Source organism: Orbicella franksi, chromosome 6 (assembly GCF_964199315.1).
Source record: "Orbicella franksi chromosome 6, jaOrbFran1.1, whole genome shotgun sequence".
Lineage (NCBI taxonomy): Eukaryota > Metazoa > Cnidaria > Anthozoa > Scleractinia > Merulinidae > Orbicella > Orbicella franksi.
Window position 1 is genome coordinate 23,009,363 of NC_138150.1, and position 15,134 is coordinate 23,024,496.

Genomic DNA, 15,134 nt, shown 5'->3' on the forward strand with positions numbered 1-15,134 from the left:
TTGGAGTCACTGATACCATTACAGGATTCGAATCGGCTCCTTTAACAGGAGCTTATGGTCACAGAGTGCTTCAGTTAGCTTGAACTGTCACGTACTTCAGAGGAATGTGATCATGAATATTTCACAGAGGCCAAAAATTGTTTTCGTCAGAAACATAGCACTATGATAGGGTTTTACTGTGACTACATGTTTGTCGACATGCAACGTTGCCCATTGGAGATATTTGCAATTTAAAAAGACTAATTTGTGGTTTCTTAAAATTGTTGCGTGACATGGTTAATTTTCAAATGTTCTAGATTGGCGAGAATAATTTCAAATCACTCCAACTTTGGACCTTTCATTGCTTAAGGTTTAAAGAATTGTTGGATGACACAAGATGAAAATCCATCGCATTCTGTTAGTGTGAGAAATCTTTGTTGGAAGTGCAATTTTAGAGCTAATTTCGGGGTTTTATCCCTAGGATTTGATGTGAAAGCCCTAATACCCCAGGGATTAACCGGGAATGCGAGCTACTTTGGACTCTTGAATAACTTAATGACCTTAATCATCTGTGAACGTTTGAGAGAAATCGGTGAGATGGCATGTGTCAGGTCTGCCTGGTCCTCTCGTGGACAGACTCTTAACACCTGCAGAGGTTAAGAGAGGCACTGTGAGAGTAAGCTGTGTTCCTAAGAACACAACACAATGACCCCAGCCAGGGCATAAATCCAGCCTGCTTGATCCAGACTCCTGCACACTTAAAATTATTAAACCAGTGTACTTACATTACTTTAATTAAATATGTAGAAAATAATTACCATTAGTGTAACAGAACTTCTCTGCCAAGATTCTGCGCTGGACTAGTTCATTTAATAACCCATCACACAAAGCCTGGTAGGTCGCATCAGAACCTTTCTCTTGTCTCCAGTGTTTTAACATCTGGTATCCCTTTTCAGGCAGTTGGTAATAATGATGATCTATTCCTTCGAGTTTTGCATCGCTGACACCTAGGCGACGCCCAAGTTTTATCCAATCTCCTGAAATGTCAACACCCAGTTTTTCTAATTCATCAGATGTGGGTGTGCCTTGTTTTACTACAAAAAGAAATAATTCAGTACAAATAACTTGTTGTTGCTGTTGTCACTCACAATGCTTTAGAATGAGTGCTTCCTTTCTTAAACATTGTGTAACAGACACCCCAGTAATGTTCAGGGATTTCAGAGATAACTTACAGTAAAAACCTGTATATACATGGGTTCTACGTAAGAAAACAACTATCTTTGTGTGGCTTATTTTGCTCGTATAATGATAAATGGCCACAATATATCCTTGGGTTAGTTCTGTGAATTGCAGGTAACTTAATGCTAAGCTTAGGTTAAACAGCAGGGTTAAATTAACTTTAAGGAAAGCCATTTTACACTTCAAAACCAACAAAAAGGATGCTAAGTGGGGGTTAAACTCCCTTAACCTGAGGTTGACTAGCTGGCCCGACCATCCCGGCTTCGAGCTATGCAATTTTGCCTGTGGGTTAACGAACCTACAGTTATGAAATTTAACCTCCAGATTAGCTCTATAAACTCAAGGTCAATTTAACCCTCTTGAAAACCCAGGCCCTGGCTTTAATACACCTGACTTCCTTCAAGTAGTAACTCAAACATTGCACAATAATCATGCACTCGAACAACAGCAGAAACAGACACATTAGGGCCATTTATAAGATGAAAATATGCTGTGGCTTACACAAGATGCAAATTTGCTGTGTAAAATGGTACATTTTAATCCATTCACGTCTTACACAAGCCGCAGATTACATACGCTGCAGATTACATAAGCTGCAGCTTGAATTGCAGAAGAAAAGAGACCTTTTGAACTTTGCTTATATAAAATGCTAAACCACTTGTATAAATAGTATTGTGGCTTGTTTGCAGCTTATGTAAGAGACGAACTCACACTGCACAAAGGCAAGGTTTTCCCAGTTCCATGATTGCCATGACAACCAATACAAAATCGAGGCATAAGTTGTGGATAAGCCACGCTCCATTTAAACAAGCTCTTTGCGTCTTATATAAGCAGTTCTCATATAAATGGCCCAGTTCGTGTCTTATGTAAGCCATGGCTTGTGTAAACCATGACTTATTTTCATTGTATAAATGGCCCGGCTATTGCAGCAACCTTCAAATTAATAGCAAGAGTTTACTGTTCATAGCAGGTTAGATCAGATTATACCTTCTGATCAACATAACAATTTTAATACCAGGATATCTTGCTATTCACAGAATGATTTGGAAAATTAAATAAGAAAATTGATAAACAAATAATTAATTTAAAAACAAACCAATTAATTAAGATAATAAGCTTTAATAAGATAGGAGCAACTTCAGAATACCCGGCCACACAGTACAGTTATTACGTTAATTATCACGACTGTGGGACTGCACTAGCAGCATTTGAAAACACATATTAAGTGGCCGGTTTTGCGTCTATGAATCTTCTGCTCCCGTGCTACCGCAGTGGAACAAAAAAATTAATGAGTAGTGGAATACCGCTGTCCCGCACTGGGCGACAAATAAAACTCCGAAGTGGGTGAATAATAAACTAAGAGGTGTGCAACTACTGTTACCACAGTTCCGCAGTTCTGAAGACATGGAGTAATTAAAGTAAGTCATGTAAAACGACTGCTGCCGCAGTCCCGCAGTCCTGCAGTTGACGAATAATTAAAGGCAAGTACAAGCGTTTGATGTTCATCATGGGTCTAGCGCGCTTGGTTCGGCTCATGGATTTAAGAATGAGGTATACTCATGATTGCGTCTGCTTGGAGGTATTATTAATTGTGTAGTTTAGCGGACTGTTGGGTAGTAAATATAGGGCATGCAAATTTGGTTACCAAAGGAATAATGAGGTGTTTGAATGAGGAGATTAAACTCAGTTCGTATGTGTTAAGATTGAGTAAGTCGATTGATCTTGTAAATTCTGCAACGTTTATTTACATATAACTGGTGATAAGTCACCTTTTTGTAACCGTATTAAAAAACATGGTAAGCAATGTAAGGCAACACTTTAATGATTTATAATAAAAAAGTGATTACAATGAAAAATTCCATATCATTGGAAAAAATAATTTCACAATTCTTTGTTACACGTTATTTATCAATGGCTTTTGATATAATGGAGGCGTCATTTTCATTATTTCTTTAAAACACGCAAATGTTGAGAGAAAGAATCATAATCACTTGGTTATAATTACACTTGTTTTTAAATGAAACTGATCGATAATGCAACTAATATTTCGTAGTCGTATTTGAGCACAAAGTCTCCAGTCACTGATGATTATTCTTTACAAGTCGTGGCATACAGGACGAGTTAATTACGTAACGTTCTTAAAAGTTCGCCTAAATGTGATTATTATTTTGCAAAAATGCACCCATCGGTTGTGAAATGTCACAGTGAAGTCCTTTGGCGAATGCACAATCAAATTCAGCACTGGTTACTGAGGTTGTTGAAGGCCATTGTTGTGGTTTCGATTTCACAAAATTAATACCTTGCAATTCCCGCGGGATCTTGGAATGTTAAATTCGACTACATGCCCAAAACCATCCTCTTGAAGTGACTTGGTGGCGCTACTGAATTCTGCTTCTGCGATAGCTTCATTGGAACGTTTGCCGTGTTTAAAACTTTGGAATGATACTACTGGACCTTGTGCGAGTAGAGCATTGTCTTTTACCGTGTGAATGGTTGGCTGCTCTATTGTCTTGTCATAAGTAGTGTTGGTGAGGTCTTTTAGGAACTAAATTTTAAGATTAAAGAAAATGTATTAGGTTTCGCAGAAACCCATAAGGGTTGAAAGTGTCACTCCCTAGATTCATTTCCCGTAAGTACCATATATGGAAAATCAAGAGACAAAAATGAAGTAGTTGAGATTGCAATATTTGGATTAAATTCATTGCGCGCGCTAGCTCGCACTCAATGCCGTAAAGTTGTCTGTCCCTGACTTCGCGGAGCGCAGTGGACTTCGTGTTTAACCTACAGCGTAACTAATAATTGAATGGCTTGGTGCAAGACTGACGTAAGTGACTTTTTCGGGTGAAAAATGATTTTTTTGTTCAAAAGCGCCCGAATTTTTGTGTGTCGTCTTCAATTGAGTAGAAGAGCATAGCCCCGTATATTTTTTTAGCTGGTTTGCGCTTTGTCTTCGAAAAAAAAGAAAGAAACATTAGGACAACGGTGACTTCAAAACAATAATACAGGGCCGCAAAACGAAATGGATGAACATGGGCCTTAGAGAAAGATGAGCCTATAGCTTGACAGTTACAGTAAAGGTAACATAACCCCACGGCTAGCGTTAGACCTAAAAGCAAACCCTAACCCTTGGCCTAGGTTTAGCATTTAGTGTTAGGGTTACCGTTTTAGTGCTAGGGTTTAGGGTTAGGGTTAGCGCTAGGGCTAGGGCTAGGGCTAGGGCTAGGGCTAGGGCTAGGGCTAGGGCTAGGGCTAGGGCTAGGGCTAGGGCTAGGGCTAGGGCTAGGGCTAGGGCTAGGGCTAGGGCTAGGGCTAGGGCTAGGGCTAGGGCTAGGGCTAGGGCTAGGGCTAGGGCTAGGGCTAGGGCTAGGGCTAGGGCTAGGGCTAGGGCTAGGGCTAGGGCTAGGGCTAGGGCTAGGGTTTAGGGTTAAGGCTAGGGCTAGGGCTAGGGCTAGGGCTAGGGTTTAGGGTGAAGGCTAGGGCTAAGGCTAGGGCTAGGGCTAGGGTTAGGGCTTAGGGTTAGAGTCTCTAAACACTTTGTGGTAGGGTTAGTTCTATTTTGGTGCTAGCCTAGGGAAAATAATAAAACAAGAAAACGCTTCATTTCATAAACACAGCATGCATGATCGGGAATCTAAATAAAGTCAACGACCAGTGTCTATTAGCGGTGGTTAGCTATCTTCTGAGAGTGAAACGTTTTGCCATCAGTGAAAACAGGAAACTTGTTTAGAACAAAAAAGAGTTCGGTTTGCATTCTTTCGAAAAAAAAGTGAAAATCCCTAGCGAAATGCGACATTTCATAGGTGCTACTGCGATGATGTAAAACGTTTTGAAATGCAATGTGCTATAACAGCGATGCTTGCCATTACTTTGACTGCATGACGAACTACAAATACCTTATAAAACATATTTCGTGAAACGTTTTGCAATCAGTGAAAACATGAAACTCCTTAAGAACTAAAAAGAGTTTGGTTTGCATTCTTTCAAAAAAAAAAAGTGAAAATCACTGGCGAAATGCGGCATTTCATAGGTGCTACTGCGATGTAAAACGTTTTGAAATTCAATGAGCTATAACAGCGCAGCTTACCATTACTTTGACTGCGTGACGAACAACAAATACCTTATAAAACATATTTCGTGAAATGTTGCCACAAGGAATTAACGCTTGACATTCGAAGAGAGACGATTTTTCCGAATTACAGTACTTGAACGGCTGAGTCAATCTGAAATTGCTCCGTCTCTGCGATAATTAAATACCCTGTATATTTGTGAAAACACTGAACTGAATCTAAGCGGGAAAACCGAAAACAAACGGAAAATATATAGCAAAAGGAATGGCATATTTAAAGACAAAAGACTTACACTGTTGTCTCCTTCTCTCGCCATCTTCTAACCTCACGAACAAATCATTCCATTGGGATTCCATGATAATAAAGGCAAGCGATCGAAAGCCGCTAGTCCATAATATGATTGGCGTTTGTTTGCCCCAGTTCCCAAAAGGTCAACTGTCACACTGTAACACAACAATGGTCAACAATCGCGACTTTGGATCAATCATTTCTCTTACTTGAAAACATTGGCCATTTATTCCTGGAAAGAATCGGGGCTTAGGGCTATTTTTGTCTAAATGAAGTAATACATTACTTTTCTCAGTGAAAAAAATCTTTTCCGTCGATTCTGTTGCAATTAATATTCCGTTGGCTGATCGAAATGTAAGTTATACTCTAATCACCCTGAAACGATTATAAAATATTTTGTAAATATATTTTGTAACGTTTCGCTAATTACACTGGAGTATGTTGATTATGTATGGTTCGTGTTAACTGTAGAAGTATTTTAGGCGTGAATCCCCTAAGGGGCTAGTAGGCTATTTAAGAATTTGTAAGTTATGCAAGAGCCACTCGAAGGCATCTCTTTCAACTTTGCTTTTTAATTTTTCTCTTTATTCACTGCTGTATTTTCTTTATGATGATGTAACGCTCACTGTACCCTGCATCAATAAACGAGATGCCCGCCTCTGATGCTGTGTTTGTGTTTCTTAAGATAAGTTACAAAATATTTTATAATCGTTTCAGGGTGATTAGAGTATAACTAATCTTAATAAACACGAACACAGCATCAGGGGCGGGCATCTCGTTTATTGATACAGCGAGTGTTTACATCATCACCATAAAGGAATTACAGTAGTGAATAAACCATAAAGCAAAGTTGAAAGAGATGCCTTCGAGTGGCTCTTGTATAACTTACAAAATCTTAAATAGCCTAATACCCCCTAGGGATTCATCATACCTGCAAGCACGCCTAATTAAAGTACTTCTACAGTTAACACGAATTATACATGACAGACATATTCCAATGTCATTAGCGAAACGTTACAAAATATATTTATACTCTAATCACCCTGAAACGATTATAAAATATTTTGTAACTAATCTTAATAAACACGAACACAGCATCAGGGGCGGGCATCTCGTTTATTGATGCCTGCTTTCGAAAATAAAGAAGAGAACAAAGAAAACTAAGTATGCAAACTTCTCGACACTGAGAGTAAAGATTCTAAATTGTCCTTAATATAGCCGTCCTTGGCTCGATCAGTCTTCCATCTGCCGTGACGTTTGAAGAGTCGATCACTGACGCCTGCGTTAGCGGCTGCAGAAGCACCTCCTGCTCTTAGACTGTGTAAACCAAACAAGTGTTTAGGATACCCTAATTCCGCAAACGTTTGTAAAACTATTTCCCTAGTTCTGGTATAACTCATACCCGTGGAACGCAAACTATAAGAAGAAGTAACTTTATGAAAATGCAAGGCGCGAAAAAACGGTAAAGACGAAGACAAGTCTAAATTAGCGGCACCGACGTATCTGTTAAGCATGTGAAAAGGGCAAGAAACAGAGTCTGATTTTGCTAACAAAACATGGGCGCCATCCCTATAAACATCGGTTTTGCTCTTAAATACATAAATCCTCACAAATGTATCGCAAAAACTTACGTCACAACAACGTAGGCTAGCTAACTCGTTGTAACGGAGAAAGGCCGAATAGGCAGTAACGCAAATAGCAGCTAAGCGAAGATCAGAAAGATTAGCATTGGGACCGGCAAACCTGTTACATATACTCAAAATCATTTCAGGAGTAACAGCTTCTTTCTTGAGAACAGGTTTTGCAAGTTCCCTTTTAGCAGCCTCGAGCACGTTCCTTACCAATTTTGAATCACAAGGACTTGGAAAGCCATACAAATTGTGTGCCCAGTTTATGCCAAAACAGGCGGACTCAAGTGTGGAGTAGGGGTAACTCTGCTGTAGCAAAAATTCCAAGTAAAGGGCAACTGACATCTCATCAGAGGGCAAGCAAACGACTTCTTCAAAGCAAGAAGACCATTCTCTAAATTTTTGAAAGGCTCTTGAATAACGCTCCGTTGTTGATGGGGCCTTTGCTTTAGCAGCACGCAAGGGAAGACCTTCCGCTAACTTTCGAAGCTCTGGATCTCTTAAGTAGGCAACCTTTGACGCAAACGCACATCTACCTTGTAAACAAGGGAAATAACAACAAGAAATGTGAGAACAAATAGAAATAATGCAAATCCAGCGCAACCAAAAACATAAGGAGGGCCCAGTGGCCTAAATGGTGCATTCAGCACAACAATAAACGGGCAGTCCCGCACAAAGACGACAATGGCCCAACGGCCTAGAAAAGTTTAATCACCTATAGCCAACACATGCATGGTGAACGGGCAGTCCCTCATAAAACATGGCCAAGTGGCCGCGCGACATGACGTCTCATAAACAGATTCTACTGGACACTGTACTGTACGGCTCGGTCAAGCAGCAGAAAAAACACTGGGGTACTAAAATTCTCTGAGCCAAAAAGGGAACTATTATTTGCCCCATGGAGATAAACATCTTTGCCGTTCTCAACAAAGAGAAAATCAATGACAAATGATCGGAAAACCCCCCTGCGTTCTACCAAAAAGGGCCAAAAGGGAGCTGAAGGCCAATAAGGAATAACCAGAATTCCTCTGCATTGACAAAAACATACATGGCGGATGACATTTTTAACTAATGAAACAGGTGGCACCAGCCAACAGGTTTCTCCTACCCAACTAAACGCTAGGGAATCCACGCCCAAAGAATCGGGATTAAAGAATTTCGAATAGAATCGGGGAACCTTGTGGTTTTTGTAACTAGCGAAACAATCTACTGAACAGGGACCCCAATAAGAGTTGACTGCATGAAAATAACAATCTTTAACTGTCCAGTCATCACAGTCGACAATCTTGCTCAAGTAATCAGCTTTCTCGTTTAATGAACGAGGTATCCACTCAGCCTCAATTTCGATATTGTTTTCTCTGGCGGTATGAAATATATCAACCGCGAGTTGATGCAAATGCTGTTTCATACTACCAGAATCGACGATCGAAGGAACAGCTTGGTTATCAGTAAACCACTTAACAGAGCAACCTGAAAGAAGATGTGCGAAACTCTTTAATGAAAAACTAACACAGTGGAGTTCTCTCCACGTGGAACTCTGTTTCATCTGCAAAGAATCCCAGTTTTTGTGCGAAACAGGCTTGTCGTCAATGGCAATAAAAGCAGCACATCCAACAGCGCTAGCATCTGAATAAACAATACGAGATGGTCTGCGAACAGCGTCTGCAAAACACCTGGAATTGAGATGAGAAACATTATTCTTCCAGAACTCTAACTCCTTGCGAGCGCAGGGATCCAAATCAACTCGAGACTCCCACCCTTCTCTACGGTCAAGAGCTCTATGAAGACTCTTAGTCATAAGTTTGCACACATTACCGAAAACAAGCATATTGGAGATAATACTACCTGTGACAGAAGCCAGCTGCCTGGCAGGTAGACTACTCTGGGAGAGTGCATAATCGATACTCACGAGTAACTTGTCAATTTTGTCCTCAGGCACAGTCAGCAAGTTATCCTTTAAATCCCAGCGATAGCCCAACCAGCGAAGAGACTGAACTGGAGCCCAGATGCTTTTCTGGGTATTCGCCACAAAACCAGCACAGAACAAATCCGATTTAACAGCCATGGACTGGGAGCAACAGTCGGCGAATGTAGGGCACACACCTAAACCATCATCCAAATATACAGCTATTCTGAAAGCCTGAAGGCGCCAGTAACGCACTAAGGGCCTCATGACTTTAGTAAATATATAAGGGCCAGTGGAAAGGCCGAATGGTAAAACAGTAAATTTGTAAAAGTGAATTAACCCATCCTTAGACCAGGGAAAACCTAAAAACTCTTGGTCCGGCGGAAAAATGTCTATATGATGATAACCAGATTTGATATCGAATGAAAAAAGCCAATTCTGGGAACTATCGACAAAGCTAAAAAGCATGGTTTTAGCGTCTTCGAATTTCACCTTGGATTTCATAACAAAATAATTAGGGTGCCGTAAATCCAAAATAAGCCTTTTCTTACCGTTAGACTGTATAGAAACTGATAAGGGGTTAACGACAGTAGGGGCAGACTCGCATTCAACCACTGAACCTGTGGCCAGGAGATCAGAAATGGCCTGCCCAACAAAATCGCTATACTGAATGGCTGAGCGATTATTGGAAAAATGGGCTGAAGGTGGGGTGTAAATAAAAGGAATCTTATACCCGTCTAAAATGGTATCGCGAATAAAGCGAGAAGCACCTATATGCTCCCAAAAAGCTACATTAAGCTTAAGATTGCCTTTAACTTTAACAATAGACGTTTCGTCCTGATATTCAGCGCTAGAACAACTGTCACGTGAATCAGATGATTCAGCAAAGTTACCGGTAAGTTCAACTGGGTCAAAGTCTCCTAAATATTTGACTAAATCAATTAAATTATACTCATCTTGCCCTAGTCTCTGGAAAACGGCTTGATAATTATCGTCCGTTCGTATTTTTACTGCTTGGGACGGCTGCAGCGTTTCCTCTAAAACGGCTTGGGCAGGAGGAAGAATTCGCCCAATGACCTCTCTGTCCGCAGCTAAAGCACTTGTCTGCCGGTTGAGGCTGACGTCCATGAAAGGACTGCATGCGGAAAAAAGGCTGATTAGGAGAAAACGACCTGCCAGTGGACAAACCGGTAGATGGCGCTTCGCTGGTTTTAGGCTGGGTAGTTGTGGAGTTAGACCGGCTAGACGCATTCTTACGCTTCTTCTCCCGAATCTTGACGAGCGCTCTTCTCTCGGCTGATCGGAGTTTTTTCTCGTCCTCTGAATCTTCTGCGAGTTCGTCCGATTCGTATTCTTCAACGGCTGTCCAACCAGCGGGGCTCTTGTCCGCAAAACGAATTAACTTGTTGCGTTTAGTAATGAGAGTTTTCACTCTTTCGAGCTCTGAATTAGCTGCTGAAAGGTTTCCTTTTGAGATGGTCTTGATAGCCCCGTCTATTGCATCCAGCAGAGAACTGTTGCATTCGTACTGTACTTTGTTTCCTTTGAAGTTAAAAGAACTGGAAGCCTTGGATTCCGTTTTTAGCTTCTTCAGTTGGAACTGAGTGGCAGCTTCTTTCTCGTCTAGATCACGTTTGAATGCAGCGAACTTCTGGTCAAACTTTACGTCCAAAAGCTGAGAAAACAACTCCAAAGTCTCGGCGTTGGACAACGTCGACCCCGATGATCGTGAAGCAGTCGCATGAACAGGATCTCCCTCATTGAAGGATTCAGCGATTGAAGCAGGAACACTCGCTCGTTCAGTATCCGACGGCATAACAGATAAAGCAAAGTTGAAAGAGATGCCTTCGAGTGGCTCTTGCATAACTTACAAAATCTTAAATAGCCTAATACCCCCTAGGGATTCATCATACCTGCAAGCACGCCTAATTAAAGTACTTCTACAGTTAACACGAATTATACATGACAGACATATTCCAATGTCATTAGCGAAACGTTACAAAATATATTTTGTCACGTTTTCCATTGCCGACTGAGATCGACTGACAAGACCTATCGAGATGCATTAAAGATTATTATGGGATATCCCTGAGCAACTTCAACACGGCAAGGCCTACGGGCCGACTAAACAGATTTTTTTAGAGTCTAAAAGCACTTCTTTATTTCCAAACGTTCTGCACAGCAACATTTGGCAAATGGGCCACTTCTCGCCATCGACTCATTTTTTGGCATGAGAAGTGCTTTCAAACTCCTCGCCTGGCTTCAGTGTGCCTTCGACCGCTTAGCGATCTTGGAACAGCAACACATCTCGCTTCTTTGAGATATGCTAGTGACTTACGGGTTTCCGGACTTAATGAAGTCCTTTCACCGCCAGGCGGGCGCAAATATGAGTCAAATAAGCGGACTTCATGCAACAGGTGAGGTTTCAACTTGTCTGATCGAAAGCTTGACGTTGTCTTGCGCGCCAAAATAATGCAAACGTAAGCTTACGTCACAACGTAGTTGAAGAAATTCATTTCCAGATCCCGTCTTTGAGCGAGTAAACTTTCCACTTTGTTTTGTACATCAGGCGAAAAAAACAAGGAATACAAACACAGGGCAATGTTTTCCTATTACGTTGGAGACCACATGCAAAAATTTGGGCGCTTTTGAACGAAAAAATCATTTTTCACCCGAAAAAGTCACTTACGTCAGTCTTGCACTAAGCCATTCAATTGTTAAAACCAAATGATGCCAAAATATGTTGAATTTTACTTGGAGCAGCTTCAGAATACGCTAAAGGTAAGTGAAAAGCATTTCCCCACCCATTATTGCTCTCTAAGATTTGAATAAAGCACCGTTCAAAGAGCTTCGTTCGCACGATCATTTTCTATCAGGGAATAGAACACAGCCAGAGTACCAATGAGATTCGGGGATTTTCAAAAGAACAAGGCCGACTTTTTACTAATAATAATTAGAATGTTTGCGCAATAAAGGTAATTAAAGAAAAATGAAAGTTTTTGTGTTCACAATTGCTTACCTGACAGAGTATTTCCTTCTGTGTCTCGAGGTGATTCACGAAAGATGCTACATTTTCCAGGGTTGTTTTGGATATCGTTGTGTCAGGTTGTGAAGAGGGTACACCGGCCAATAGTTCTTCCATGGCGTGATTAAAGACATGTAGGGCGCACGCTATTCTCGGGATAAGTTCTGCCGTCTTTGATTTCGGCAGCACTTTCCCATCTCTGATGGCTTCATTGACCTCAGCCACGAACTGGTCCATTTTCTCTCTGAGTAGCTCCTGCCCTTCATTGTCAAAGATGAATTCAACATTTGTTCTCGAACAGTTCAGAGAAGTCACTGACTACCTCGGTGGATAACTGACCGGTGGAGGTCTCCATTTCGGTAAGGGTCGGACGAAAGGCAAGGGGGGTTGCAAGAAGGATTCTGTCCACCAGGCCGTGTCCTTGATCCATGCGTGCGATCAATTTGGCAGCGTTGACCAGTTGAGTGGAACCAAGGAGACAGAACGGCGTATTTGGAGGGATCACTCTGCTTTCCTCTGTGGAGTAGTGATAGGAGCAGCGCTCCGCCGAGAAGAGTTTGCAGAGAAGCTGGACATCTCCGGTAGCGTTGTCTTCATCAGACTTAAGAAGCTTGTTGATGATGTCGAAGACCTCCTGAGAGAGAATCATTCCTTTCTTCTTGTTCGCAAGAAGTTTGACCAGTCCAGACAAGGTGGTTTTGCTAATGATGGCGTCGGTGAAGTCTAGATTTTCTAGTGGATCCTGGGCTGCATACTGGATAGCAGAAGATTTTCCTGTATGAGAGAAAAGTAACATATTATAATTTGAAAGGTAGCCTAATCAATAGAAGCTCTTTTAGTTTTTGATTGAACCGACAGCAAGTGTAAGTCCAAGAAACATATTGGCGTGCCGAGGGCAAGGTAGTACGAGAAGTAAATCTGGATATAAAAAAGATTCCAATTGAACTTACCCGTTCTGGGATATCCCACAAATATGGTAAATATGTTTAGTGGTTGCTTGTGTGTAGTGATGTTAACTTGAGCGTTGTTGGAGGCCAGTATGAATCCTGTAGTTGTTAGCAACGAAGGAATAAAATATCCTTCACGAGTTCCAACGGAGACGGCCTTATTCTTTACGAATTGATAAACGTCTGGGTTGGGAAATAGCTTCTGGTACGGGAACTGCACCAAATTCAGCCGTTTCTGAAGGTTGATCCATGTCTGTTCGTGCTGTTTGTTGAGTTTGGATAAAAAGTACATTTTGATGTTGACGGCCAGAACGATTATTATCGAATGAAATTAGCCTGGACTAAGCAGGGAATAGCCCTTAGGGAGAAGTCTTGGTGCTAGTTACAATTCTACCAATGAGAGGAAGACGCGGCATTTTGTTGAAACTTTGGCCAATTGGAGAAAAGGCTGGTCTTTAATTAGGGCCTCCTTTGTTAGCGAACTTCATAAAATTGTATTGTTTTGAAATAAGTTATTGTGCACCACTTACAGTGTAACTGACTGCCCTATTCAAACGCACGTAATAGAGAAGGTGTGATATGAATACAAGAAGTGGCGATACGACGACCTGGTAGTGCGAATACAGGACAAAGAAATGTTGGTACACTGGTTAATGGATGAAGGGCTAATGGCGAAGAACGTTCGTGTGCGATGTATGCTGGAGAAATAATAATCACAATGTAAACTAAATGAATGAATAGACGCGTGGGAAGGTGCATGTTTGAAAAAAAATTCAACTGTATCATGCAATGAGCATGCTGCGATGATGAAAGAATATCAAAAGACTGCCATTATTTCTATTACTCATTCCCTAAGTGTGCCGCCGTAATTCAAACAACAAGGAAATGGGACGCGCGGCATATAAAACGTCTTTGCTTCAATAGTTTTAATTAACTGTGTGTAAAGTTGTGATCAATCACACAGGGTAGTAGAAATCTATTGTTTAAAGTTTTGTATAATCTCCTGTGTAAACCTTGCAACCACTTATTTAACTTTGCAGTGAATGAATTGTTTATTGAGACAAACGGTACTTGTGAAATCATTTTGTGCGTAACGAGGGCTGAGGAAGAATTTGGTAATGGCATTTTTATTCTGTTAGATTTGGAAGTGTATGAAGCATGGTTGACAAGGCAGTTCAAGTTGCGATCGGCTCAAAACGACCTCGCCAAACGAGTCCACCTTTCGTAGCCATTCCAGAAATTCAAAAAGAGGAGCGTGCAACTCAACGCGGAATATCTCAAACAGGAAGCTATGGCCGTAACAACAAACACAAGAAGTGGCGTTATGATGACCTAGTGGGGCTAATGGCGGATAAAGAGATGTTTATTCACTGGTTAATGAATGAACGCCTGATAGCAAAAGAACGTTTGTGTCCAATGTGTGATGAACGGATGACCTTGACAAGATGTTCGGATTGATCAGATTTATTCAAGTGAGAATGCAGGAAGCAGGAAAAGGGGAAAAGACACAAAGCAGAGATATCGATCAGGAAAGGTAGCTGATTCGAGAAAAGCAAAATGACTTTGGAAGAGATTGTGAAATTGACGTACTGGTGGTGCCGGGATCTTGATCAGTCACAGATTAAACACGAATTAGGACTCGCGGAAAGTACTGGTGTTGACTGGGACAGCTTTTGTCGGGAAGTTTGCGAAATCACTATGTTTGAGAACAGCAAAAAAGGAGAAGGCAAGATCGTACAGATTGACGAGAGTAAATTTGGTAAAAGAAAATACCATCGAGGTCATCACGTGGAAGGTCAGTGGGTGTTTGGCGGAATTGAACAGGATGGTAGGAAATCATTTCTTGTGACGGTCGAGAAACGGGACGAAGGAACACTATTACCTATTATTGAAAAATGGATTGCACCAGGAACAATTATCGTATCCGATTGCTGGAAAGCTTACACCAATCTTGACAGGCATGACTATGAACATCGAACAGTGAACCACTCGGTTGAATTTGTGAATTAAGACGGTGATCGTACAAATAAAATAGAAGGATATTGGAGGCAAGCA

General features: G+C 41.2%; 2 protein-coding genes and 1 pseudogene across 3 annotated transcripts in view; 1 reads left to right on the forward strand and 2 right to left on the reverse strand.

Annotated features, from left to right (window-relative positions):
* The window catches only part of LOC145491344 (uncharacterized), a 515,242-nt gene that overhangs the window by 16,608 nt on the left and 483,500 nt on the right, over positions 1 to 15,134 (reverse strand). The window lies entirely within an intron of this gene.
* On the reverse strand, positions 1,081 to 13,949 carry LOC145491371 (uncharacterized; annotated as a pseudogene). The gene is made up of 2 exons (XR_014049817.1): positions 12,127 to 13,949; positions 1,081 to 3,763 (listed from the first exon to the last, which is right to left on the reverse strand). The product of XR_014049817.1 is annotated as an uncharacterized LOC145491371 (transcript).
* On the forward strand, positions 14,192 to 15,097 carry LOC145491400 (uncharacterized). Its single transcript, XM_081470590.1, has one exon. The coding sequence runs from the start codon at positions 14,637 to 14,639 to the stop codon at positions 15,087 to 15,089; it is 453 nt and encodes a 150-aa protein (XP_081326716.1). The 5' UTR covers positions 14,192 to 14,636; the 3' UTR covers positions 15,090 to 15,097.

Coding starts and splice junctions, on each gene's coding strand:
- LOC145491400 (XM_081470590.1), top strand. CDS start 14,637: ATGACTTTGGAAGAGATTGTGAAATTGACGTACTGGTGGTGCCGGGAT.